Genomic DNA, 27,910 nt, shown 5'->3' with positions numbered 1-27,910 from the left:
GTTGCTCTGCGCTTTAACATACTGTATCTCCTCCTCCTGCTCCCCTGAGCTGGGGGTCAGGCTGAATCATAGCTCCTGTGTTTACTCCGTGTTTCTCAGGCTTCAGAACCCCACAGAGAGGCAGGAGGAGGGGAAGACAAACGAGGCCGATGGAAAAAGAGCAGTAAGGACACCTGCTTATGATTCAGAGAACTGGACCACACGGCAGTGAGAAGGTGAGAATGAGTCACCTTCCTCTCTCTGTCATTCCCTTCATCACTTGGGCCCTCTACAGGTGGGAACCTGCGGATGCTCCGTTGGGGGATCTGTCTTTTTTTTTTAAGCCACCCCCCCCCCCCCGAAAAAAAAAAAAATCAGTCTAACGCTCCCCTTATTCTGTGTGTAAAAAACAGCACGGGCAGCAATTTGACTTTGAGTAATGGAAGGAGGTTTGAATTCCCCCTTCGAGATACTGGAACCAGTTGGGAAACCACAACTATTTAAATGCAGGAAATCTTGATTTTATAAATATGATCTGCTCTGGGGACAGGCGAGCAGCATGGCTCAGAGCTGGAACCATTCCCCCCGCGCCCCTCCTCACCCCCCCACCCCCAACCCGACCTTCATCTATTCAGCAGGGTGGAGAGAGGGAGTAAAGGAGAGAAGGAGGAGGATGAGGAGGAGGAGGAGGAGGGAGTGTGACACAAAAGTAGGGAGAAGAGAGAGAAGAGGAGGGGGAAGAGCAGGAGCAGATTGATAGAATGTGGATTGCATTTTGTTCACCTGCGATCCGTCTCTCCCTCCACCTGCTGTTACACCGCCTTAACTGTAAAAACAGCACTGCCTACATGACAAGACATCTCGATGCTAACTATCAGTCCCTCCTTTCCTCTTTATTTCTTTTTCTTTCCTTATGCCTCTCACTTTCCATTTCTCAAAATCTATCAGCCTCCATCTCCGCGTAGCCACATGGTAATTTTAGAGGCCTGAGAAATTATGACCGCCTCCTTTTTCTTCCCCACTCTCTCGTTCTTCCTCTGTACAGTCGAGATGTGAAGTAAATGAAATTCTTTTGGAACAGAAAACTGAGCCATTACTGTTTTTTGGATTTTTATGGCTGCATTTCCGTTCTCTGTAGTTGGACTCTCTTTCTGGTCTTGGGAGAAATAAAGAATGAATTAATTGAGACTTCTGAAGTTTTGCATGAAGGAAAGCTAAATAAATTGTCTGCCAGAGGCTGAAATCAATTACATCTGGGCTCACAATGACTTTGGCTGATGACCAAAGGGTCCTGTTCAAATAACCCCCACAAACCCAACCCTTCTGCTCACACACAACCGGCTTAATGCATGTTTGGACAAAAATATGAGGTAAGTAGGACTGTGTAACATATCAGTAAACGGATCCAGTGTCTTATAATTACTTCACAATCACCTCTTTCAAAAAGTCCATGATACATGATACTGTTTTTAGCAGTGTTGACAAAATGCATCAGTGTAGCTTTCAACAATGGATTTAAACCAGTTTAACGTCTACACTTTCTACTAGATGTTTTTCATAAATGTTACCAACAGTACCTTTGTTGAACAAGCCCATTACTATAGCCATCCACGTTTTCTATTATAGACGTGGCTGCCGCAGGGCCTGCTGGCCAGGCATCTACATGGACGTCATACAGTAGTAACATAAGCAGCAGACACACTGACCCATAACTCTCTTCATGGCAAGCTGTGCCAGTGCAAGTTGGATTTCTCTTAGAGATAGAGGTCAACTAATGATGAACAACTGTTTAGACTATTTTCTTACTTGTCAATAATAATAGCACCTTATTTAAATCCTAGGCTTTTCTCTAAAGTGACACTTTCTCCCTCGGCTGCATTTCATCCCCACATGAAGCGGTTTCAGTAATAGCTGGGTGCTCGGAGCCTCGTCTTTTCACCACTTCCACCATTTGAAGGCTCATCACCTGATTCCTTTTAACAGACTTGTCAGAGGAGACAGGGCAATGCCAGATGACAGGAGGAGTGGATGATGTGGAAACCACATATTCATCAACCACAGGTTTCACGTCTCCTGCTGTGTATTACACGCTCACACACACTATACACACACACACACACACACACACCATGTCCCTAGTCTCGGCCGTCACTTTTTTTGTACACGCATGCACATGGATTTGCTTGTCTGTGTGGTATTTTGGTGCCTGGAGCAGCACACACGGTGCACAGGTGGGAGGATAGGTTGAAACAGGTGAAGGGTTTGTTTAAATGAGGCCAGCACAAAGTGAGGTTTCTGTATTGTGGTGAAAATGTGGTCTTAGAAGTAGTGCTGAGAATAGATGTCTCAGTTTCTGCTACATGATTAAAACAGGGGCCCCATGTGTGTTACGATAGTTTGGGAATAAATGTGAATAATGTGATCTCTTCTGTGAAAGTGTTTCTTTTTAGTGTGTGACTAAATATCTGTAAATGCACTGTGTCCATGTATGTGTATGGCTTTGTGTGAGTGTGTGTGTGTGTGTGTGTGAGAGGCGCTGGGCTGGAATATGCCTGTCAGCTTGGTGCATGTCCTGTCAGACCAGACACATGGTTTCATAAGCCTCACTTCTCATCAGCTGGTGAAGAATCACCTCTCTCTCTCTCTTGGACTAGAGAAAGTGTATTTTCACACAGATTCTAGGCTCCCCCTCTGTGGCCATCTATCCTCCCTCCTGTCTCTCTATCTCCCCTCTCTTCCTTCCTATTAATCTACTAATCTATTTCCATTAAGCGTCCCCCTGTACCAACTCTATGCTCTATCACTGCCTGTTCCTCAGGCCCTCCCTCCTCTACACGCATCAGTTCCCTCGGTTCCCTACTGTAACTCAATATGGGGCTAATCAGCTAGAGGCTTTGGAGTTTTGGTCATTACAGACTTTACAGCTGCGGGGCCTCGTCAGGGAGTCAGACATCTGCAGCACCTTCCAATATTTTGCCTCTCTCCTGGGCCGGCACAACTAACAAACAGAAGAAAACATCTGTACTGTAGGTGAAAGGATTGTGGGAGTCCGGGAAGAAATCTGAGAGATAAAGGGAGCATATGGGAAGACGAGAAACTTCTGCTGCAGATGGGAAGAACAAGAAAGAAGAGGGGAGGTATCCTAACCCTAAGCTCTATAACAATTCATGAATGAAAATGTAATAAAACTCACTTGGAGATTATAACATTAATTTGTGATAATGCTGTTAATAAGGAATGAGTCAGGTTTGTATACATATAAAAAAAAGATAATATTTTAGTTAGGTCAAAGAATCAGCCTCCAAGTGATTGTAGTTATGACACCGTCAGGCAATCACACCCAAAAATAGCACATTCTGCTCCAGATGGAGGAGGATTTCTAAGAACATGATGTGGGACGAGGCTTGCCTTTGAGGATGATAAGCTGGAAAGAGAAGCAGGAGATAGAAAACCGGAGGATGAGTGATAGAAGGAGAGGTGGGATGTCCTTTTCCCCCCGCTGAGGCCCTGTAGACTCAGTAGCTGCTACAAGCTGCCAAAACATAACCTCATCTAGGGTTGAAGACACCTGGTTTTTCACACCAGAGCATACGAGATGACTTCCACAGCTGTCTGACCATGTATTACATGTTTGGTGGGACAGCAGGGGTCTCTGTCATTCAATAACATGGAGGGTATGGGAGTTCTCATGATTCATGTCATGGGAATCATAATGGCACACAGCCCAGCTCTAAGACAGTTTATTTCTCTTTCATTGCAGGTGATGTTAAGCAGGGAGCTGTGAGAGAGATGTGTGGATTATTTTCTCACTGTACAACACTTCCACCCTCATCCTAGCAGCAGGAGTTTGAAGACTGCTAACACATCTTGATACAAGCGATGCAATAAATTAAAACATGTGGATGCGTAACACAGTGTCACTCTTTGCTTCCTTGGAGGTTTTATATTTGTTCACAATATGACATGTGTCTGTGTTTGGGAGGGATTTTCAGGATAATAATAGAGACTGAGGGATACAAAGAGGAGAGAGGACACCTGGATGTAGTTTGGACAGTTTGAAACAGTTGAACCAACAGCTGTGGTATGAGTGGTAGTATCCTACATCGCTGTGGTTTAAAAAAAAATTAAATCAAGAGATATGGGCACTCCTTTCTACCTGTAAGGCGTCCCCCAGGTCGGCCGTGCTGATCTCAGGGTCTTCCGTGGTGTTGAAAGGGACAGGAGTTATCCTGACAAAGGTAAGGACACGCGGTTCGGGGTACCTCCACAGCATCACCCCAGGGCTGTCCTCTGTCTCACTGTAGAACACCACCTCATGGGGTCCTGGCTGTCTCTGTGAAGCTGAGAGGAGAGAAGAACAATAATATCAGAAAGGAAGCACACAGCTTTCCAGAATCAGAAAGGAAACAGATAGTGAGGGGATGAGTCAATAAGAAAATAAGGTGGGGAGAATAGTGGACATTTTAGGATGGATTACTAGTTGACTGTGCTGCACTCATCTTACCACATCTGGTAAGAGAACCACCACAACACAAAAATCCAAAGCAAAAAGCTTTAACTGGCCAGTTGGAACATTTTCAGATGCTTTGGAAAGAAACACAAAAATGAAATATAAATAAATATGATTAAAATTCTCGTGTCTTCTAATGTGGGCTGTATAATTTTCTATCATTCTTTTCACATTATGAATTAACCTTTCATGGCAAAAGAGCCGCATATGTCTTGGGTGCAGTGATGCTTTTATGGTCATTTTCTACTATGGAATCCGAAGCCTGCAAAACAATATTTCCTAGAAGAGCGCTGTAGATGTTTCCATGCTTTCAGAATGTTTACATACGTAAGAAGCCGTATATAAATAAAGTGGCTGAGTAAACATTTTTGCTATTGAGTAAACAGTCATTGACTGAACCATGCCAAGCACCTGCAAAAGCTGGATAACACTGGATCTAAACTTCTGAGTGGTGTTTGACTTAAGTTGTGGCTGCTGTTTGGGATTCAAGTCCTTTGGAAAAATGTTTATTTGAAAAAAACAGTCAGGCAGAGAACTGCTGCTTTGTTTGGCCTTTGGGGGTACAAACAGTGAGACTCTCTTAGCAAAAAGCACATTTCGAAGGGGCAGCAAAATCTTGACTTTGGCACATTTTTTTCTTTTATGTGAAGCTGTGTGATGCTCACTTAACGGTGGACAGTGTATTGTTCTTTTGCAAACAGGGGGATGAAAGAAAAGAAAAACCAAAACACTTTCATGAGGTTTTGCTTTAATTTGCATTAGCTTGAATATAAAGAAAGTGAGGGAGAAAGACACAGGCCCCTTCCACTCTTCTCTTTATCTATCTTTCATCTCCTCCTCTGTCCATCTATCCCATCCGTCCCTGTGTCAGGCCCCGGGGGGCCACTCGCCATTCTCTGTACTCCGGGGCCTGGTTTTCCCTGGCTGTTGACAACATGTTGCCGACAGATTGTCCTCTCTGTTCTAGTTCACTACTGTACGTTCTCCTGCTTCAGCCAGCATATTAAATGCATCAAAGACCAGTGGAACAGTGCAACAAACAAAGACTCAACCACAGCTGACAGAGTGGACGGCTGGTCTACAGCCAGAGAGGAGTTTGATCCTCTGTGTATAATGTTCCTGTGTGTGTCTGTGTGCGTGCACGTAGAGGACAGCACACACAAAGCACAAAGAGAGGGAATAAACAGCATGTTACTCAAGAGTGGAACCAGGCAGACATGTCCGATGAAACTCCTTTCCACAGAGGGCTTTGATCTGACTTTGATTTAAGCCGATGTGTATTTTAAAGTGACATCTCACTTTGGCAAAAAAGGTTCTGCTTTTAGAAAGTACAAATCTAATAGGTGTTTATAAATGGTTGACCATTCATTCTGTTCATACTGTGGATTCAGGGACAAATTTACTACATTTCCATCTGTTTAAAACTTAAAAATAATCAGGAAAATGTTTAACCAGGTAGTATCATTTTACTTCCAGTCCAGGATAATGCTCCTTAAGAAGTTAATTTGTTCCGTTTGAAATTGCTTCTATGCAAAGCAAGATAGTAAATCAAACACCAAGGGTAATCAATCTGTAAAAGTTTGGGCTTCTGAACATCTTCTGCTGTTCTGAGGAATGCAAAGTTCCACAGAACAAATGTGTCACTGCAAACAGAATTTAGTGTATTGTAACCATGGCTATACTGTAGTCCCATGCCCCACACTGTATAAACATTCACCTGAGTCCTGGATGTACTGAAAATGTCCCGTGCGCAGGTCATCAGAGCTGTGCTCTGTCCGAGGAGAGGGAGAACCTGGGGAGGGAGGTGGCTGGGTGTGGCAGGCCTTGCCTTTCATAAAGCCATCAGCTGAATCTCCTTTCTGGAGGAGTAGATACGCTTGTAAGTGCTCCTCCACCAGCATGAGGCAGTTCAGATGTTCTTGGCCCCAAAACACCTGTCAAGACAGATGGAGAGATGGTGACATAGTTTTAATACACGGACAAGTGCAGGACAACAGTGCAGGATGGGGAAAGACAGGACATACAGACAAAGAGGGAAATCAAGACACTGCAGGAAAACAATGAGAAAACAATGGAAAACAAAGGGAAGGTAGACACATAGTTAAAGAACAGAAACAGTGATGAATAAAAGCAAAAAAGTGGCACAGACTCACAGCTGATGCATAAATTCCTACGTCAACAATTATTCAACTTTCTTTTTCCAAAACAGGAAGAAAGGCAGTCAGGGTTACCCTGTCATCACCCCTTCACCTCCTTACTAACATTACCCAACACAACCAAACATCCTCCTTACTAACCCACGGCATTCCCCTTCCCGTGCTCCATCAAAAGCGGGACTGCCTGGGGTTTGGACTAAGAACCAGGAATCTCTGAGTCAAAAACTCTTCACACATGGAGCTGCCTGCCTGCTACTCACTAACTTGCAAGGGTGGGTTATGACTAAACCCTAAAAACAGGAAAATTTGGGGAGTTTTTTTCAGGTTTTTGGAAAGAAAACACCAGAGGAAGGAATCGGAAGGAATTCCGGTGGTTTTTGTACAGCACTTGATTAAAACACCACAAATGCCAATATTTTCAGAGGGAAATGTATGATTACGTATTAAGTGTTGAGTTGCGAGTGATGTTTCTGTTAATGGGCACGCAATAAAAGCATTAAGGGAACTTTTGAAAATGTGTGTGTGTGTGTGTGTGTGTGTGTGTGTGTGGGGGGGGGGGGGGTTCCCCATGAAGTAGTGAAGTGGAATAATACATTAGTATTAATGCATTCAGTAAGTCACATTGAGAAAGGGACTTTTCAGTGAGGACATTATGTAACTTCTCCCAGGAAAAAAAGGCAAATGTACTCTAAGATATGACTCCCCTAAAAATAGTCTGACAATATTCCTCCATTTAACCAGCAGATGTGACTCAAATCTACAGTGGAATTACAGCATGCAATTTCTGCTGTCAACACTTCAGCTGCAGAGAGGACAGAGGCCGTGGCAGAATTGAAGAGGAAGAGCAGATTTAAGAGGAGTGATGAGAGTGTGATGAGATGTGCCTGTGGGTGTCAGCTTATGAATATTACTATTAATTTGGAAACCGAACAACCCTTTTATTTGGAGTGTGCAGCAACACTGCCTTGTGATTAAAGCCTGCACTTGTACTTGGAAGTTCCTTGCTCAAACTGTTGGGCTCAAGCGTCCTTCAGCAAAACACTCCCAGCCAGGTGCGAGAGCTGACCTTGACCTCTTAAAACTATAACTGTGCTGGGTGATAAATATTGTGATAGAAGATGCTGAATTCAACTCATGGGTGTTCAAACCTGCAGCAGGCCTCCCTTCAGGTCCAGCAGCAGTTTAGGGGGGCCGAGCTCAGGTCCAGGGCTACCGCTGTGCCGACACCACCGGGCCTCCAGAGAGGTACTGCAGGAGAATGGCCCCAGAAGAAGACGGCTTCGGTCCTTGAGCCCTGTTCTCACGAACACATCTTGCAGCTCCAGCAGCACAGAAGCAGACTGGACTGCATCTAAAAAGACAGAAGGAGTAACAATGAATGGCATGTGCTTCACAGGGAAGAACTACAGTAAGAGAAAAACTTCTGGACTATGATGAGGGAAAATGTTACATCATTGATACCATATGTACAGCATAGCTTGTGGCAGGACTGGTCACTAATGTATTGATTACATCTTGGAGAAAATAAAAGAGGGTTCAAATAGATAGGGAAAAACATGAAAAAATCAATACTAGTTTCAAAGGGAAAGATTGATCTGTTTAATTACATATAATAACTAACAGAGCTCATGGATACAGGTGTAACCAATCCAGATGTCACTGAAACACATTAATAAGTGAGCCTCACTTTGCATGAATGCTTGACTCTGTGTTTTGAACTAAATTCAACTATCTCAGTCTGGCTATGTGGCATCAAAGTAGCAAAACATACAGTACAATTACATCAACCACATTACTGGCCTCCGAACCATTGTGCTCATCAGATGTTATTAGCTACAGTAAAAGCTTGGCTCCCTGTAACCAGAGAGCATAATATTTTCTTTTTTAACACTTATGTGCATATCTGTTCCTACTGTTGCCTCTGTGTTTCTGAACTGTTGAGCTGATGGCCTGTAAAGACGCACAGGTTCTCGGATTTTAGAAGGGCTGGTATGTAGAAAGGAACTTTTTAATTAGACTGAGAATCATGGTGCTAGAATGATGAGAATGTATCAATATTTGGTCTAAGACAAAAAACTCTTTGCAACACATCTTAAATGATTCATTTTGTTGATCTGATTGGAAAAAAGGGTAACAGATGTGTGCCTCTGTGGCAGAGGTGTTCTAGAGTCATGGGTACACCAGTCTTGCATAGATTCATGTTCAAACTCAGTGTTTATGTGATTTCAATCAAAAAGTTTAACAAACAAAGATGAGCGTGAGAAAGTTCTGGTGAGATCCAGACGGAGAAGCCAAACACCCACTCGTCCTGAAACAACCTAACACAGCAAGAGCCGCAACTCAAGAAGGACGAAATTCTCTGTCCTTTCCATTTAAACACAGATGTGAACAGATGTGTCACTGTGGTCACAGACTATCCTGTACTCGTCCTTTCGGTCCCTTAAATCAACAGACTGAAACCCCGTTTACTAGCAGCTGACATGGGAGGGCTAATCTGGTCAGTTGGAGCTACAGCAGAAGCAGCCCATTTGGAAACCTCAACAGTGGATGACTAATAATGCCCTGAGAAGCAGCTCTTTAAAAATGTGCCTTTTAACTCGAGAAATTCTCACTCCCGTCTGTTGGCTGCAAGTCTGGGAAAGTAGAAGAAAGTAGCAACACACCTGTTTCAATGCATGAATGTACGGTCAGTAAATGTAGCAGCTTTAAACACAATTCTTATGATTTCACCGTGTGACAGTTGAAATTTCAACGGATGAACAGAATGTATACCAAGCTGTTATAAACACAAAAACACATCTAAAACATGAAAATAGACAAACAAGTTGAATTATATGACATCAGTAATCCAATGGTGAACGTTACAGTCAAAAACGGGCTTCCTTTAACAAATTTAAAAGAAAAAAACAACATGCTTTGTATTGTATTCATCTCTTAAGCAATACTTTGTGAGGATGTCCAACACCCCGGTTTCATTTGGTCAGAAAGGACAATTCCATGGAGTCCTGACTGAGAGCATTGATGCATTTTTACCTGTCAACAACATTCCTTCCTTATATCAAAGAGCTTTGAGCAAAGACTTTGACTACAGTGGCTTAGGGTTCACTTGGGGTAAAGCAGGACAGATCGGGGTTTGGAGGAAAGATGGAAAGGCGTATGAAGGGAGCGGGGGAGGAGGTGATAAATGAGGAGACAAATAGACATAGACATGGAGGGAGGGAGAGCGTGCGAGAGACTGAACCAGAGGGTGTCAGAGAGGGAGAGAGCTAGCTATGATATGATGAAGATATGATACACATGACTACTTAACATCTTTCCAGGCTTGGTAAACTGACTAAAGAACATCTTATTCAGCATTAGAGCCCAATAACACCAGGGGGGGTTCCAATGAAAGAGTGCTTCTCTTTTATAAATCACTCAGTGGGAAATATTATACTGGGATGACTCATTTCTCAAAGGAAAGACGTTGTTGATACAAGTTGGCAGTTTACCTGCTAGTATCTTCTGGTGTTGCGGCACAGAGAGAGCTGTTAGAGATTACCCACTGAACTGTGGAGATCAGGTTTATTTTCATGGCTAGGATTTATTAGACAGCATGAGGGCACTCCCAAACTGGCTTGTTAAATGGAGAATCTTTCATTCACATATAAGAATTGAAGGAGACACAAGCACATGCATCTTCAGAGCAGATAGATATTCATTTTGTACATAATCCAGAGTACATAAACATGTGCCAAATGTCTTCATACATACATACATACACACGTAAATGGAGACGTGTAACTGTGCACACCCAGGTGAACAAGTGGAAACAAACTCACACACGCACACACACACGTATATATCAAAGCATTCTCTTCTGTCTCACCATGCGTCATTTACAGCCCAGTTGACCACAGCATCCTGGTGTTAAAGCCAGCAACAGCAGCCAGCACGCTCAATAATCACCCTAATTGGGAGTGGTTTTAATGAGGGGGAATCCCTTTCTTTCCTCATCCTATCCTCCATTCTTCCATCCAGGCAAGTCAGACAGACATTTCTCCACCATCTCTCCATCATCTCTCCATCCCTGTCTTAGCTCTGTATGACCATATTACCAGTGTGTAATTTCGTCTTCAGAGATGCGTCAGCAGACAGCCCAAAGACATTACACTGCTGAACTGTGAAGTACTGCCATAGGCAGGGAGGAGCGGAAGGAATGTTTAAAAACAAACAAAAAAAAAAGACCTGAGAAAACATTTGAGGATGAAGCAGGCGGTACTAGTGTTTGGTGTTTTGCTACATACACTACAGAGTAGTATTTATTTAACCTATTTACAAATGAAAACATAAAAAGATGAGAGACAATGGGGAGAAAGAGAGTGATGGATGCAAAAAAAGATAGATGTGGACACAGACAGAAAGAGAGAAAAGAGAAGGACTATGATTGCTTAATGATTGGGAAGAATACAAGAGCAGCAGCGAGTAACTGGAGAGTTTTGACCTCAGACGCGTGGTTGCGGGAAGAGACATGACAAATATTGAATACCAGTGAACCGACGGTTGTCTTCCAATCACGCCTTCATACAAGCACACCTTATGAGACAAACACATGAACACAGACACAAATGTGCACGCAAGCTCAAGAAATACAAACACTTCTCACAGAAAGCAAACTAAGTATCATAGCACAGGAACAAGAATATGGTGTAATGTCAATGTCAAGCATGTGGTTGTCTAGTATGCAAAAGAAATGCACAATCACACCCACACAGACACACACTGGAGCAACTGGACAGCTGTTGTTTTGGGGGTATTCAACATGGCTCCAATTCATGTGTTTAAGGTTTAGGAAACTGGCTTATTGGGAGCTGAGTGAAACTGATCCTGACATATTAAAATGGCACAAATACACATAGAGACACTTTAATACTTTAACACATTGTTTTCACGGTTACAAAAATAGCATACTATAAATAGTCAAACACAAACTGTTTCACTGAAGTATTGAAAACACAAACAAAACATCTCTGCTTTCAATACCACCATTTAGCCCCAATTAATGGTTTCTTTGCACATATCTGGGTCCTCTATATATTTAGTGACTGTCAATCACTGCAGACACAGAGCAGTATTTTGCTCTGTATACTACTATAATACTTCTTTCCTGGGTCCTTTTTGGACATTATTGAAACAACCACATATAAATTCAAACACTTTGCTCTTATATTGAAACATGGAAAGACAAAAAACTTTCATTCACAATGATAAATGGTACAAATACACAAACTATAATCCAGAGGGTTTGGTCCAGGTGTGTTGTTGACTGAGCTACAGTAAATGACACAATGTCAAAATGATAAGAAACTTAATTGGGAACTAACTTTGATCAGGCACAGATCTACACACACTAGCTTACACCTGGCAGTCAAAACAATAAACCTGCCTCCACCCTGCTCACAGTGATCAGTCTGCATACTATTGATGCCTCCAGGACCCCAGCCTCAGTGACAATGGCTTCCCCTTGCCATCCTTTTCCCCTGGTGCTGTCCATTACTCCCCCTGCTGGCCATCTGCTATTTCCACAATCGCTGTGATTTGCAATAACAGACCCCCCGCTGTTTTTCTATTAAGCCTTGTAGGGTAACAAATATGTGCAATTCATGTCCTGTCCGCTCCCTCTGCTCTGTCACCAAACAACTTTGGCCTCTTGAATGTGAGATTATTAAGTCTTTTATCATTAATGATTTTATTGTTGCTAATAATTTGTATTTATTTTATGATTTTTGAGACACCAGGGGAGGCTATGCTCCTTGATTTGGTTGATTCTTATATTCCCAGGGCTTCTGGAATATGGGGTGGTCTAGCTGTATTTTATAAGTATGGTCTTAAATGCCTATAACTCCTGGTAATTTTATTTATTACTGGCCCCGCCCCCATACTCTGAATCTTAATTTACAGGCCTTCTAAATCTGTTAGTTTTATTTGATATGCCTAAATATGACAGGGTGGTTATTATTGGTGATTTTAATATTCATGTATGCTCCTTCCAAATCCCTCAAGTCTCCTTTTTTAGATCTTATACACTCTTTTAACCTCATTCAATCTGTTAAAGGGGCCCAACATTCTCAAGGTCACACATTAGATTTGTTTCTCTCATCTGGTCTCTCTCAAGTGTGGTCTCCCTCAAATTTTGTGGCTGTGCTGGTAACTGACCATAAAGCTGTTGTTTTTTAAGTTCCACTACAGCTTTCTATTCCTTGTCTCCACCGTACAAGACATTCATTTTCCCAGCGTTGGTTCTGCAGCTAAATTCTGGAATACATCTTCCTTTGATTCTGCATTCATTTCTCTCAATCCAGATGCTCTGTTAAATTCATTTAATGATCAGAGTCAACCACCCTCGACCATACTGCCCCATTTAAAACTCGGAAATAAAAATCAAATAACTTCCCCTGGTTGAATGATCACGCACGTGCACTAAAAAGACTCTGAATGTGATTGGAAGGTAGACAAGTCGGAAATAGAACATAACAGACAGCAGAATATCCAGCATATCCAGAAATCACCACAATCCTAAAGTTCTGCATAGGTTAATTGGTTTAGTTATTGATGGTCCCTCCACTTCTCCTTCTGTAACTGACTGTGAGATATCCGAAAAAAATTCATGCTCATTTTATTAATAAGGTTGAGAGTATCAGGCCCCAATCCAGCCAAACCCATTGTTTTTATTTCTCATGTTAGTTCTGCCTCCTTTTCCAAGTTTTATCACATCTCAGTGTTAAAGGTTACAGTTTCCCATATGAACTCCTCCTTCTGCATGTCAGACATAATCCCCACTAAACTGCTTAAGGAGGTATTTTCCACTGTTGGCCCTGTTATTTTGTAAATTTTAAACAATTCTCCGGCTTCTGGTACTTTTCCAAACGGTTTTAAGGACGCTATTAGTCATCCACTACTGAAGAAACCAAAATTGGACGCCCTGTCCTAAAGAAACTACAGAGCAATCTCTAAATTGTCTTTTTTATCTATGGTTCTAGAGAAAGTAATGTCATCCCAACTAATATCTTTCATGAAAAATAATAGTGTTTTTAACTGTTTCCAGTCTGGTTTTAGGGCACTAGACAGTACCACGGATCCACTGCTGACGAAGGTGACTGCTTGACTTTAGTTCTTTTAGAATTAAGTGTTGCATTTGACACAGTCGATATCATCTTGCATCGCTTAGAAACTTGGGTAGATCTCAAGGGTGCGGCTCTCAGCTTACTACGTTCATGCCTCTCCAAAAAACCTTTTCCATTGCTCTGGGTAATACTTCCTGGATGGCTCAGTTAAGTTGTGGTGTCCCTCAGGCTTCTGTTCTAAGCTCCGTACTGTTCTCTATATACATGCTGCCACTCGACCATGTTATTCAGAAGCATGATGTGCTTTACCATTTTCATGCTGACAACACTCAGCCTCACAAACATTAGAATTTGCCTCTCTGACATTGTATCCTGGATGTCCAATAACTTCCTTAAATCTAGTGATGTTTAGTCTGAGGTCATTCTATTCGGCCCTTAAAATTTCATCAGCTTTTTTGCAGCTAATCTGGGTGATCTGTCAAATAATATTAGGCAGGCTGTAAGGAATCTCTGCTTTGATGATCAGGTAAAACATATTGTCAAGTCATGTTTCTTCTAGCTCAAGATACTCTCTTAAAATGTAATTTCCATGAGTCATTTTTATCAGTTGCTGATTTACATTTACAAAAAGTTGTCTTGATTATTTCAACATACTTTATTTGGGTATCAGCCAGGGCTCCCAACACTGTCTCGAGTTGTTATTACTATTACTGAAAGAAAGACGCAGGATCACATTACCCCAATGCTTGCCTCCCTATATTGTCTGCCTGTTAAATTTTGCATCGATTTTAACTACTACTCACTTTTTAAGCCTTTAATGTATTTGCACCTAAAGGCATCTCTGACTTATTGACCTGGTATGTGCCCTCTCAGCCATTCACATCCAAAGATGGAGCCCTGCTGGTCAGTCGAAGGTCATGGTTGGTGTCTAAGGGTGATCACGTATTTGCTATTAGAGCTGCCATGCTATGAATTTCTCTGCCTGTGGAAATCAGACACAATAATTTACTAGCTTCTTTTAAAACTCTTCTTAAAAGTTGTATCTTTGTAAAGGCTTTTGGAAATGTCTGATACATGTTTTTATTTGTCTGAGCTTATTCATTTTATTGTCTCTACTTTGTTTTCATATGCTTACACTGGTCTTTATTTTGTTTTCGTAAAGCATTTTCTAACCTTGTTAAGAAAAGTGCTATATAAATAAAACATATCCATAAAAAAAAAAGGTTATTTAGATTATTACACCTGCATATCTCATGGTAGACTTACTAGTAATCCAGTGCACACAAGCATATCCTCCACAGGCTAATGTACAACTTATGACACCCGAGGAACGAAGTGGGTGGTGGGGGGATAGGGTGGATGGAAATCTTCCTAAAGTGAAATACATCTCTGGCAAACGCTTGGGTAAGATTAGAAAGAATCAGAGACTGATTTACCGTGTCGGTTTCTCCCTGGCAGCCGTTATCTGACCACTGCCTGGCTGATTTATACTCCAGGACGTACTGGTATCAATTAGGAGAAACCTAAAGGAGTCATTACCTAACTAGCAGAGGCCCCCGAAGACTGTCTGGGATGGTAAGAGTAATAGAAGTAATATACTGTCACTCACCACAGAAATACACTATTCACTTACCACAAGACCACTATAGGACACTAGAGGAAACTGGTTTCATAGCGGGGGACACTGTCGGCCAACATGGCACAGTGCAGGGAGCTGTGCGTCATCCAAGCCGTTACAAATTCAGTAAGCAATGAGTGTTGATTGGTTACACATGGGCCCAATGACAGTTGCAAAGCATCTGCAGATTATGTATAGATATGTGTTGATTTGTTTTCATATTCGACTTTAAATTTGATCTTTCTAGCTTGACATGTATGAAGATAATACTGCACGTAGATAAAGCTTGCTGTCTTTTTTCCCTCTCTGTTTGCTCCAGTGGTCTGTGTGTGTGTGTGTGTGTGTGAAATGTTGCAAGTAGGACATTCACTGCCCAGCAGAAAAAGAAAAAGAAACCGAGATTGGCCTAATGTTCCTTTAACCTGGCAATCTGATGGTCAGTAATGGATGAAATAAAGCCCTGTATTAGTAAAAGGAAGCTTTTTAAAATCCCTGGTGACTCAGTAAAGGCTTCTTCATTATAGAATCATTATGACCTTATATGACCCATGACCGTGCTGTGATAGTTAAGCTGGGAATGAAGTTTAGACATTTCTAGCCACGTTCTTCTGGCAAGTAGAGCATGATATGGATAAAAACAGAAAGCTCATGGTTTTGGCTGCAGTTTGTGTTGGTGGGCTGCATTGCTTTATCCTCCGTAGGCCACATATTACACAGTATATGTACAATTCTACTGGGTTGAAGTTGTTGAAGTAAGATTGATACAGTTGCATTCTGAAAGCCACCAAGGTGTGAGCTTTGACTATTTAAAGGTGAACTCCACCTATTTTAGACACCAAAGTCTGTTTACAGGTCATGGAGAGTACTGCTATGTGTTATAAGTTTGTTAAAGTCTTTTCTGGCTCCTGAGGGAGCTGTGCAAAATCTGATGAATTGACGTTGACAAGTGATGTCACTTGAGTCAGTGTCAGTTGCGGCTGAAGACTACAAGTTTTAAAATGAAACAAGCCTGGGGGTGTAGAGTTAGAAATAAGGTTACCAGACCTCTGTATCCCACTCCTCATCTCTGCTTGAGGCTAGTGGCTCCAATACTACATTAGCCGATACTGGCATTACACACCACAGTATCGGTTGGCAGTTGAGTTGAATTGTGGCTAATGCATGTACCAGGTTTAGACATGGAAGAACATGTGGAATAAAAAAGACAATATCTCTGGATGCTGCATCGATTTCTATCCTTTTTAAAAACTGTCTATTGTGTGTCCGACAGTATTATAAAAGTGCAATAATAATCAGCAGAGGACTTTAGCAAAATACTTCTATCTTGATCTTTGCCTTTAGATAATTTACTACAACAATCTTACATGTTTCTCTTACATCTTGACTCAGCACCCATGTGTCAACAAATACCTTGCTGGACAGTTTCTTCCCGCCATCTCTTCTCTGTGACATATTTCTATTATTAATGCAGTGAAAACTATTTAATAGCTCAGTTGGCTAGCCAAATCACTGCAGGGTGTATTTACAGATATAAATCTCTTTAAGTTTGGCTTTTCCCAGCTCTGCTCCTCCCAGACTATTGAAAGAGAAATCATATGATAAATGGAAAAGAGTGGCTTTCTTTCAGCAGAGTAAACAAACTGACATGACTGTAATTCAAAGATTGGCCCGAGAAGCAAAATAAAACTTGAAAAACACAAAGACACATAAATAAATAATGTGTAGTTTTCGCTTTGTTGCACGAACAGAAGTTTTCCTTTACAAGTGTGCTGGAGTAAATCACCGTGAAGAAGCGGGGGGTCCACAGAGGCACAGAAAGCTTTGTGAGTGTGAGTATATTGTTGTATGCTTATGACAAAGTGCGCACCAGTCTGCCGGTGTGTGTTCTTAGGAAATCGGGGGCACTCTATGGACAGTCTGATGGAGAGCTGAGAGATTAGGGAGGGTCTTGTTTCATGGACCTTAAGACATCTGTTCTCTCTCTCTTGCCCGCCTCCCTCCTTTCTTTCATTGAACTATAAATGCCCCCCTACCTTGGGGAGTGGTGAGCCGTGGACGGAGGGAGGAATGCGGGGCTTCCACTTGCTTTTCATTAACACAGGATCTGGTAACACACCTCACTGTCAACCTAATCCCCTCTCTCTCCATCTTGTCCCCTGGCAGAGGGGGGCTGCCATGACCAGGTACAGAGCCCCAGATGTTCCATGGATGAGGGGGGTGGATGACAGGGTCTTCAACCCGCTGCAGCTATGGATGTACACTGATGAAGACAGGGTGGGGTGGGGGTGAGTGGACTGACATATACTGAGGAGACCCCTGTTACTGCCTGTTTTCTGTCTCATTCTTTCTTTTTCTGCCTTTCCCTCATCTTTCTTCATGTGTTTGTTCATCTTTCTTTTTCTGTGACTTTCTGTTTCTTGACCTCATTTGCTCTTTTGTACACAAATGAACACATTTTCTGATGTTCTTCCTGCTCAAGCTACTTTTTTTTCTTTATGTTTCATGTTACATATATGATGTAACTTCTCCTTCTCGACTCACATTACTCTCACTAAATATCATTAATTTTCCTTTTTTTTCCCTTTCACTCTCTGCATCACACTCCTGCTTCCCTTCTTTCGCAACTCTTACATTTTCCTTCCCTCTTCCTCCTCCTTCCCTTCATGTTTTTCCTTGCACACTAGTATCATTCTCAGGTCTGCTGTGGTCCATCAATCTTTGTCTTCCACTGAGGACCAGCGGAGCAACAACAGCAGCAACAGTAGTGGTACATACTGTAGCAGTAGTAATACTACATTCTCCTGTCTTACATCTCTCATGTACAGCCTCTCCCAGGGGGGTCATTCCCAAAGACTTATTGTGGCAGCTCAAACGCTCAACGTTACAGGACGAGAATCTGAACCTTTATCTTTGTAAAATTCCAAGGTATCCATTTTCGGAGGTATGGAGTGGACCGGAGAGGCCGGAGTGGTGAGTGATGGAGGCAGGGCAGCTAAGGCTAAAAGTCGGCAGATACATCTATTGTCACCAACGATCAGTCTGCGTAATTGGAGACAGTTTGTCTCCTTTCAATGGCAACAAATCTGGAAACACTATGTGAAGAAGCCCTTGGGGAAAATAGCTGTGCTGGTTGTGACAATGATCTATAAGTGTGCTAAAGTTATCAAGAAACAAAAAAAGAAAACAACTGGGCCAAGACAAACACTATTCAGGAGGGAAGATTTGGACATTTGCTTTAAAATACCAATTCCCACACACAAAAAAAATCCTTTTTTGGGGCATTTGGTGACAAAACTTGATAGTCTTTCACATGCAACATTTACAGGTGTCTTCTCTCCATGAACTTTCAGCATGCTTTCAAGCCCGAGTCAAACAGATGAAATATCAGGGCCTATAATGAGATCTACATAGAGTATCTCGAACCTCACAGGTATTTCAGAGAGCTCTCAAACATGATGTATGAGGAGCTGAAGAAAACTTTTGCAGCTTGTGATGACAGCATTAGTTTTATGGCAGTTATTATACTGTCTTGATCAGAACAGACGTACGTGAAGTTATGCTCTTACAACCAGTAAGAGTTTGCAGCCAAACTGAGGATGACTGATCCAATCGACGTCAATAAACACCGCTGGTCTTGATCCCAACATTTTTATTTGTGTCCAGTCAAACCATAATGTCTGAGAGCAGCAGTGGCTTTGTTTCAAGGTGCTGGTAATTGTGGGGAAAACCATGTCCATGAAAAGGCAGTTCACTGCACACTAATCTCTGTTTCCTGTGTTTACTATAAACAAAGAACTACTATTAACAAATCTCTGGTGAGAAGTATTACTATGTGTAAAGGAAGTACAATCACTATAAATAGTAGAGTCATTTGAAAGCAAACTGAGTGGGAGGGGATTAGCTTTCATATTAGCACAATTGTCTCTAAGTCCATTTCTTTTTCCATTGCATTGCATATGCAGTTTCAACAGTGTTTATCGAAGTCAACACATCAAAGATGGATGAAAGCTGAAAAGCTGGTGAAAATCAGTGCAGGGCAGCAGCGCTGAGTATTGTGTCACCATGCAGTTATGCAGATTTGAGTAAACAAAGTGTAAATTGTTTGAGGTTTTAATTAAAATTTTCGACAATCATTTTATCTGAAGTAACCCTATATAACAACATCTGTAAAACAGATGCAGGCACTTAGGGAGCGGCGTTCCAGCTCTGTCCTCGTCCCTCAGCAACATCAGTCATTAGGGAATCTGTTGCTCAGCGGCACTGAGGTACAAACTGTCTACTTGTGAATATTCCTTCTTATCTATTGCATGTGGCAGGTCAGTCCCTCGCTCTCTTTTATCTTTATGTTTCCATCTGCTGTCCAATTGGACGACACGCTGCAAAAATCACAAATACTGAAATGCAAACCAAGAGATCCTTGATCATCCGTTACAGCGCGCAGGCTCACACCCAACGGCACAAAGAAATTGGACGCTTTATAATTTACATTAGCATTAGCAGTTCTGATTGTCATAATGGAAACATTGTGATGCCTCCTGGATAATAGTCAGTGTTGATGAGGGCAGGGTTTGGTCCTGACATGAAAACAAACATCTCGCTCGCACACACTATCATACATAAATGCATGAAAATATCTTTGTCTCTCAGGAACTAATACACAAATACCCCTGCAATCAGATACACACTCTCACAGTTTCACAATAACTTTAGATCCAAGACCAACACAAACATCTCACTTTACAGTTTACTGACAAAGCTTGTTTCTGGCAGATGGGGGCTTTGCTAGCATGTGTAAAGAAACATCTAGTGTATTCCAAATCAGACTGAAAGCAATACAGGCATTTGGTTCCCAACCTTTGTGTGAGTAAATGACAGCGTGTCAAATCTTCCAAAAACGCATCACATATTCTTCAACAAACAAGGGTGGAAGCTGGAAAATTTGACTTAGTGCTACATAGTGAGAAATTGATAAATTCATAATTTCATACTTATCAATCTGAATGAATAATAAACATAAATATGAGATGAAATGATTACAGATCTTCAGTTTGTTTGTCTATATACTGACATAAAAAAGAACAACCTGTACCCATTGCATTTTTGTATTGGATATTTGAAGCTCTGTGTAACTGTAATTTATTTTCAAAGGGGCCTGGATCCATTCCCGTTGGCTCACACAGTGAAGTTGGTTACTAGACAAATGACACACCACAAAAAAGCATCTACATTTAGTGTTGTGTGTTACTAAGTCTTAAAACTGTGGTTTCTTTAAAAGATGATAAAATCTGCCAAATGGGCTGAGGTCATTACAGTTGTTTCAAATGTAGCTCCACCTGTTTCGAGAATTCCCTTAAAACAAGTGGCAATACCTTGAAATACAGCAGAATAAAGTGGATCACATCACTGGTTTGATATTTTCACTTGTAACAATGAGTCATTTAAGGCCAGGCCCTTGTTATTTTAGAGGGATACAACACAGGTCAATAACAGCCTCTGGTTTCTAAGTGAACTTACCTGATCACTAACAGAGACGACTGCTCAGGCAACACAACTAAATCTTTTTCTTTTTCTTGGTGGTATATTTTATTACTTTAATGAACTATTATGGTTATGTGTTTCTGGTTTAAACCTGAAGATGAGCAAACAGTCTCTCAGGATCTGAAGAACTATGATATATTAATATTTAACACTGTTGTCTTCCTGTTGACAGTGCAACTTTTGTCCTCCCCGGTAAAAAAATGACCCAGTTTGGTTTGACTTTTTATAAAGCATAAAGTATAAATATCACAGAATTCTGTGTTAGACCTATTTAGCCAACTTCATTCAAACTTAAGATAGGTTTTGCATATATTTTTGCAAATTATAGTAGGCCTCATTTAGATGAAATTAAACCTCATATTGTTGTAGTGTTGAGTGATTTACACCTGTTGTACTCCCAGGTCAAAACTGACCTGAGGACAACAAGAGGGTTGATATTTGGCTGATTAGGTAACAGCTGGCAAGTACATGTTCATTTATGTGCTATCTTTGGTGCTGTGAACCATAGCGCCGGCAGATGCCACTGTAGAGTTCATCACAATTCATTCTGCAAATTGTGGAAAGTGTGCTACTGAAGAACAATGACCATTACTCACTGTGCTCCTTGGACTATAAATCAGTCTCTGCCCACATAACCTCGATGTCATTCTTTAGTTTCTTTAAAAACTCAAAGATGTTTGTTTGTACTCACCCTCTATCCTCGGCCCCGACTTTATATTCAGACTTCCAGTCATAGCTGACACTGACGCTGTCACGCTGGGCCTCATTGGATGCGCCTCCGTCTCCATGACTACAACAATCTGGGCAGTGTGGAGAGAGACCTTGTGGAAGGACAGTGCCGCGGTCTTGATGCCGCTAGTTTTACCCAGGCCCAGGGTCTGATGGTGGGGGTCTGAACGAGGAGGAAAGGCCTTGGGCAGCGTCTTCATAGGGGATGAATGAGGGGTCGAATAAGCAGATGGTGGTTTGCTAGAGGTGTTCCACGTGTGGTTTGGTAGGACTTTCTTCAGGTAGGCTTTGGCCTGCTCTAGCTTTGCCAGTGTGGGGTTGATTTTCAGGGGGCGTGATAGCTCTACGTTCAGCTCAGCTGTGGAGAGAAAATTAGGGAAAGCAAAAATGAGAGACTGAAAAGAGCGATGAAAAGAGACAAAACTAAATAACATTACTATTGTTTTCAAAATGGGTCTGTCAGCAAAATTATACAAAGTACTCCCTATGTGGACAGTTCCTGAGCTGTCTCTAAGAATAGGGGAGTATCTCTAATGTTCATCCTGTCTTGTATTTATGAAGTAGTGAGTGATAAAGAAAACAGGACAGGAAATAAAGGGAGCAATGCTTTTGGGCAGGTAATAAAAAATATATTTATTACTGGGGAAAACCAATGTTACCTCACGACAGAATAGTACATTTTGAGGTTAAACATGCATGCAAACACTCCCTGGATGTCTTTGGCGCTCTGCAGGTGATCCAACTTTTATGTTTTTGTATTTGCAAATGGGAAATTGACATTTTATTTAAATTTTTTTTTTAAGATTGGCGATATAGTGACAGACTGTTTAGTATTACTAAAGTGCTAAAGCAGGACCTCTTAAAATATGTTAACCCAGGACACAAATGAAATAAATCCAGGGTTGGCCAGGGTCCTTGCTCTTTAAAATCTACTCTTGTCATTTGAAAATCCACCATAAACTGAACATTATCCATTTGGGGGTTTTAAGAAAAGGCAGGCTTCATCGATGTCCTACTGAGAAAGATCTGCTGCTATCTAACCCACGGGATACTGCATGGTACCACGTCTCATAAATCAAATGTTGAACTCTTCTCTTCTTCTTCTAATCACTCCGCTTTGCATGCGAAGACCTGTTAAAGGACAGCTGTGTCCAGTATCAGTCTCTTATATGTGCACATATGCACACACAAAATGACTGGCTCTCTCGCTCTAACATCCTAACGTGACACTGCGGAATAGCAGAAGAGAATCTTTCCTTCATGCCAGCCACATAAATCCAAGCCTCCTCATCTCTCTCCCGTTCAACCTCTTTCTCACTCTCTGGTGCACTGCAGCCTTCAAACACTTGACTGGAATTTACAGAGACACATGAATTAACTCAATGCCGTTTTACACCACTTCCATTATCCCATTTTTCCACTTGGTCATGATGATGGGAGAGGGAAGCGGCTGAAAACAAGCGCAGCTGTTTTTCATGGTCTCATCAAGGCACCAGTGTTTAGAGGCTTTTAAGGGTTTTAGGCCTCCCGTCTGTCTCCTTCCCAGGTAGGAGCACTACATGACATGAGTGGAAGTGCTGCCAAGAGAGGCAAACGTGCATGCATATATGCATATGTGTACACACACAGACACACACACACACACACGCCCTCAGGATTCTTTTTCATTTAATCCAGTGGAAGTGAGGCACATGGTCAAATGGAAGGATGGCTGGAGAGAGGAACTGGAGGAAAGATAGGTGGAATTTGCTGTGCAATGTAGCTTATCATTTCCACTTGACTTATCACCAGGAAACTTTCCAGTGGTGGAATAAATAGCCTGCATGCAGCTGTTCATCCAGGTTCCTCTGCTCCCCTCCCCTGTTCTCTCACCATTTTTTTTAATTTCCTCCCTCGGTTTCATGTAGCCCATCTTTCTGTTTCTTCTCTCCTCCTCAATCCTTTCTGTCTTTTCCTTTTCCTTCACCCGTCAGCCTAATCAACCTCACCCCAGCTGTAATCACGTGAAGCTGTCTCTCATCACCCAGTCAGGGCCAACGCTGAAGCCTGGACCTTGCCTGACTCTCCACACAGTGAGAGCTGGTCCTGTTTATCGATTGCCCCCCCGCCCCCCATCCTCAGGTCCTTTTTTGCCCCCACCCTGAATGAACCACCCTACCCCGACACCTAGCCAGTTCTGATTTATGAACTGAATAACCTCTGAGTGAGTAAAGCAATGGATGAACATGCTACAGTATAACCCTAATTAACTCCCTGCACTTTTAGCAGCATGTGACAACACATTTATTGTTTTTCAGTAGACATGGGTTCAAACAGATTCAAATCTATATAATGGTATATTGTAATAGAGATTTTCAGAAAGAGAGAAACGATAAGTCAGAACTATGTCATGATTGTGGGAGTTGTCTCTTTTATTAGACCTACCACATGCTGCTTTCCGCATCCACATGGATGTATTAATGGGCAGGGAATGAACCATTTGCTTTTATACTGTAGAAGCACAACAGACAATAACATAGCAACATGTTCCAGTTAATTGCTTGTTAACTCCACACTGTGCTTGCAAGGATACTATAATTTCCATCAAAAAGATTTATGCCTGCTGCCTAAAACTATCCCAATTAATAATAAATTGAAAAAAATAAAAATAAATAAACCCCACCTCTCAAAAAAATGAAGTAAAGCTAGTTTATTAGTTCTAAAATCATAATGCTTCCTCCTGGCTTTTCCAGCAACTGATACAGCTCAGTTTTACAGCAGTGGAGTAATGTCAAAAGATGAATCTTTCACAGAATTCTAATAAAATCACATCGCAGCATTATATGGCCCCATGTTGAGTACATCCGTGTCATTTTCCTGAGTTCGGTTGTTTCTCTAGAGCTGATATGTGAGTATGTATGAGACAGCCTTTACAGTGATGTTCCATATGGTTTCACTATTCAGGCAAAGGACGCATAAAAAGAGGAAACTAAAACCTCACAACAGGAAAAGAATTTAAAGAAGAAAACGTAACTATTTACAAGCCATGACAGACTTATAAGTTTTACATACTGAGCTGCAAATTCCTATATTGGTGGATTAAGATGTAACGCAGCACTGCGATAAAGACTTTGAGCCTCTTTTCACCGCCACACCTCATGAAAGTGAAGAAGTGAGAAAGTACCTGGAAAACCACAACCATTTTATCTACTTCTCCACTTTGACAATTTTATTTAACTCCACTTTCAAATGTACCTGTTAACCTTCTGTAGAGCCAAAACAGGCTGGAGAGTTTATTTTTTTAAAAAGGAGGAAGGAAATATCAATAATTTAAAGAAAGGTGGTGGCACTTTCATCGCAAAGCACAGGGAGCCAAAAGAGGGCTTTTTCAGCAGTGGCATTCACTCACACACACACACACACACTCACACTCACACTCACACTCACACACACACACACACACACACACACACACACACACACACAAGTGTTTTTATTGGGAACACCTGAGCTTCAGCCGTAAGACTAACAGCTATTTTAAGGTGAAGACTGTCAGTGGAAGGCCTGTGCAAAGAGCGGGCATCGAGCCTGGAGGTTGAGAGGTGGTGTTGGTGTTCACATGCCTTTAAAGAACAGGCCTTAATGTGAACAGGCTGGGGGGAATCATAGACTGGCCCTTCTCAGGTGTCAGCCTCTATTAGCACCGGAGAAAGTGGGAGATCAAGGTCTGACAAAGGCACACACACACACACACACACACACAGATATCTCTGCAAAGTGGTGGAAGGAGATCAAATATGCTTATTACCCAGGTTACCGTGCCTTTTTTGGCAAGGTCATGCATGACGCCGTCCCCACTTTGAACCTGGTGTTGGGTATATGTGTGTGTGTATGTGTATGTGTGTGCAATCACCACAAAACATTGTTTTCATTCTCACCCCACCTTTGATTCTCTGGCTGACTTTTACGCTTGACTCTTGACAGCAGAAAGCCTGTGTCAGACGCAGGTGGCAATGTGTCCAATTACACAGAGCTTGCATGTGAAGGGTATATGTGTGCACGGCTGTGTTTTTGCGCGACCAATAATGTTTGAGGGGTATCTGTAGAATCCCACTGTCACAAAAAAAGCCTCATACCTAGTAAGGCCAGTGACATGAGCCTCTGATGCCATCTGATTCGAATTAGAGTGGTTCTGGATGGTTCGGAGGGGCACAGGCTTGTATACAGTAACTGACAACATTTCTAAGAAGGCATAGCTTGACGGGAACCAGGGACACGGGAGAGTAATGGTTCCAATTTGTTCTAGCTAATCTATCACCTGCTGCCTCTCTACGGAGGGAGGGCCGATCTCTCGTCTCCAAGTGGTAGCAGTTACATCTCTGCACTCGCTCACTGACCCTCTCCAAGACTGAAACCGTGTAGGAAAGATGAGAGAGGGAGGGAGGAAGTGAGGGAGGGCGGGAGGGAAAGTGTATGTCTGAGTGTGTTTGTGTGTGAGCACGCTGGTCAATCTTTTTTCATGTATGTGTTGGCTGGTCAAGCCTTGAACTCCTGTATGTATCTGCATTAGCTGTGTTTATGCCTGCGCCTGTGTGTATGTGATGAGCGGCTGCTGAATGAGGGTCAGCATGGAAACACCATCCAGTTTACAGTACACATGTTACAAGTGTTTCCCACTCGGCATCCTTGGGAGGGCAGCTTTGATTGGTCCTGCGGAATAAATGCTGCCGAAATTGCGAGCATATTGCTGTAAACACACGGCACGATGTGGCCTCACGGTGGTCTGCTCTCCGTTTGCGCCTCGTTTAAATAAATCAAATGTGAAGCGTTGTCAAATCAAAGTAGAGCCGCCAGACATGATACATACACATCACAGCACACACACACAGCGACAGACAGTTATAAGGAGTTGCACATGCAAATAAAACATCTGTGAAAACAACAGGGGATACATAAATAAAATGTTGGATGCGCACAGTTTCTTTTGAATCCCATCCTCATTCATTCTCTCATCTTGGCTGCACTCTTATTTGTTTTATATCCATATTTGGGTATTCCAAACAACTGACAACTGAGCACAGGCATCTTGCATCTTGTATATTTAACAAAAGGCAGCATCAGTGCACAGATCGCCGGATATTTGTAACTTCTTCCTCTGCTCCTCCATCCCTGCAGAGGATGATATTCTCCATCGGCGTAATCTAACCAAACACAGTTAAACATATGAGTGTACGCGTGTGTGTGTGGTTGTGTGTGTAACTGTGTGGGTGAAGGGGAACCGGTAGCATGTGTGGTCAATTCCAGATATTTCCAGCATAGTCTGACCTTGGGGGCAACCTCACACTGAGCCTGGATCCTGTCTGACTCATTTGGGATTGTGTTGTTTGTATGTATGTGTATGTGAGGAGAATGAATGTGAATGATTATGAATGAAGTTATCCTACAGAGACAAGGATAGCTCTGCTCTTGACTAGTTCAAGGGAAAACACCTGACTGTAATTGCACAATGCGAACGTCTGCTCTTCAACTGCAAACTAGAGTCAGAGGTACATACAGCATAATATAAACTGTCTTGAGACATATGGCAGGCAGTAACCCTGCTTAGTGAAACATCCTGTTGAAAAATTAATTTTTGGATAAGATACTACAGTACATCTACTGCTGTTCTTCTGTCTTGCTCCCCTCCAAAGGGAGACCAAGGGTCAATTCATGCTCATTACGTTAAAAGACTCTCCAGTCACTGCATCCACTGGCCTCTCCTGTGTACAGTGGATCCCCATCAGAGAGGAATCAAATTTACCATATAAGCTCAAAACCTGACTGAAAACCTGATGTAATTCATGCCTCATGGAAAGGTCATGCTCACTATGATTTGACTGCTGGCGTCATCTGGAATGAGCAGAGGGGTACTTGGACACTGGTGTTGTGTTGTGTGGCTGTATTGTGGTGTACAGAGAGCTGCATTGTGTGCTGTTGTGTGTGATTCCAGGTGGACTGAGAAGCTGAGGGCTTTCTGCTGACAGCAGGAAGGGATGCGTGTGGGCTAGAGGGGGAGTGTGGGAAGGGGTGGGGAGTGTGGGGGCTACAATCTCTCTCAAACCATCATCAATAACACCTACAGTTCAGCTTCATTTTGTACACATGCACAGTGTGTGCTCATGATTGTATGCAGGTGGAAAAAAAGACACACTATATGTCAGAGTATGTCTGTAGTTGGGTGTCTGTATGTGTCTGCATCTGCAGCATCTGGCCTGCTAGGAACAGGGAGCTGAACTCTGAAGGATGTCCTGCGCCTACA

General features: G+C 42.2%; 1 protein-coding gene across 3 annotated transcripts in view; it reads right to left on the bottom strand.

Annotated features, from left to right (window-relative positions):
• Positions 1-27,910, bottom strand: part of LOC128367021 (intermembrane lipid transfer protein VPS13B-like) — a 326,938-nt gene that overhangs the window by 59,919 nt on the left and 239,109 nt on the right. For all 3 annotated transcript variants that reach the window (XM_053327805.1, XM_053327806.1, XM_053327807.1), the window contains exons 38-41: positions 21,596-21,991; positions 7,794-7,996; positions 6,207-6,423; positions 4,136-4,320 (exon numbers count right to left, since the gene is read on the bottom strand). In XM_053327805.1, the coding sequence (XP_053183780.1) occupies positions 4,136-4,320; positions 6,207-6,423; positions 7,794-7,996; positions 21,596-21,991 (1,001 nt within the window). The remainder of the gene's footprint in view (positions 1-4,135; positions 4,321-6,206; positions 6,424-7,793; positions 7,997-21,595; positions 21,992-27,910) is intronic.

Source organism: Scomber japonicus, chromosome 10 (assembly GCF_027409825.1).
Source record: "Scomber japonicus isolate fScoJap1 chromosome 10, fScoJap1.pri, whole genome shotgun sequence".
NCBI classification, from domain to species: Eukaryota; Metazoa; Chordata; class Actinopteri; order Scombriformes; family Scombridae; genus Scomber; species Scomber japonicus.
This window is presented reverse-complemented; position numbering and strand designations above follow the sequence as displayed.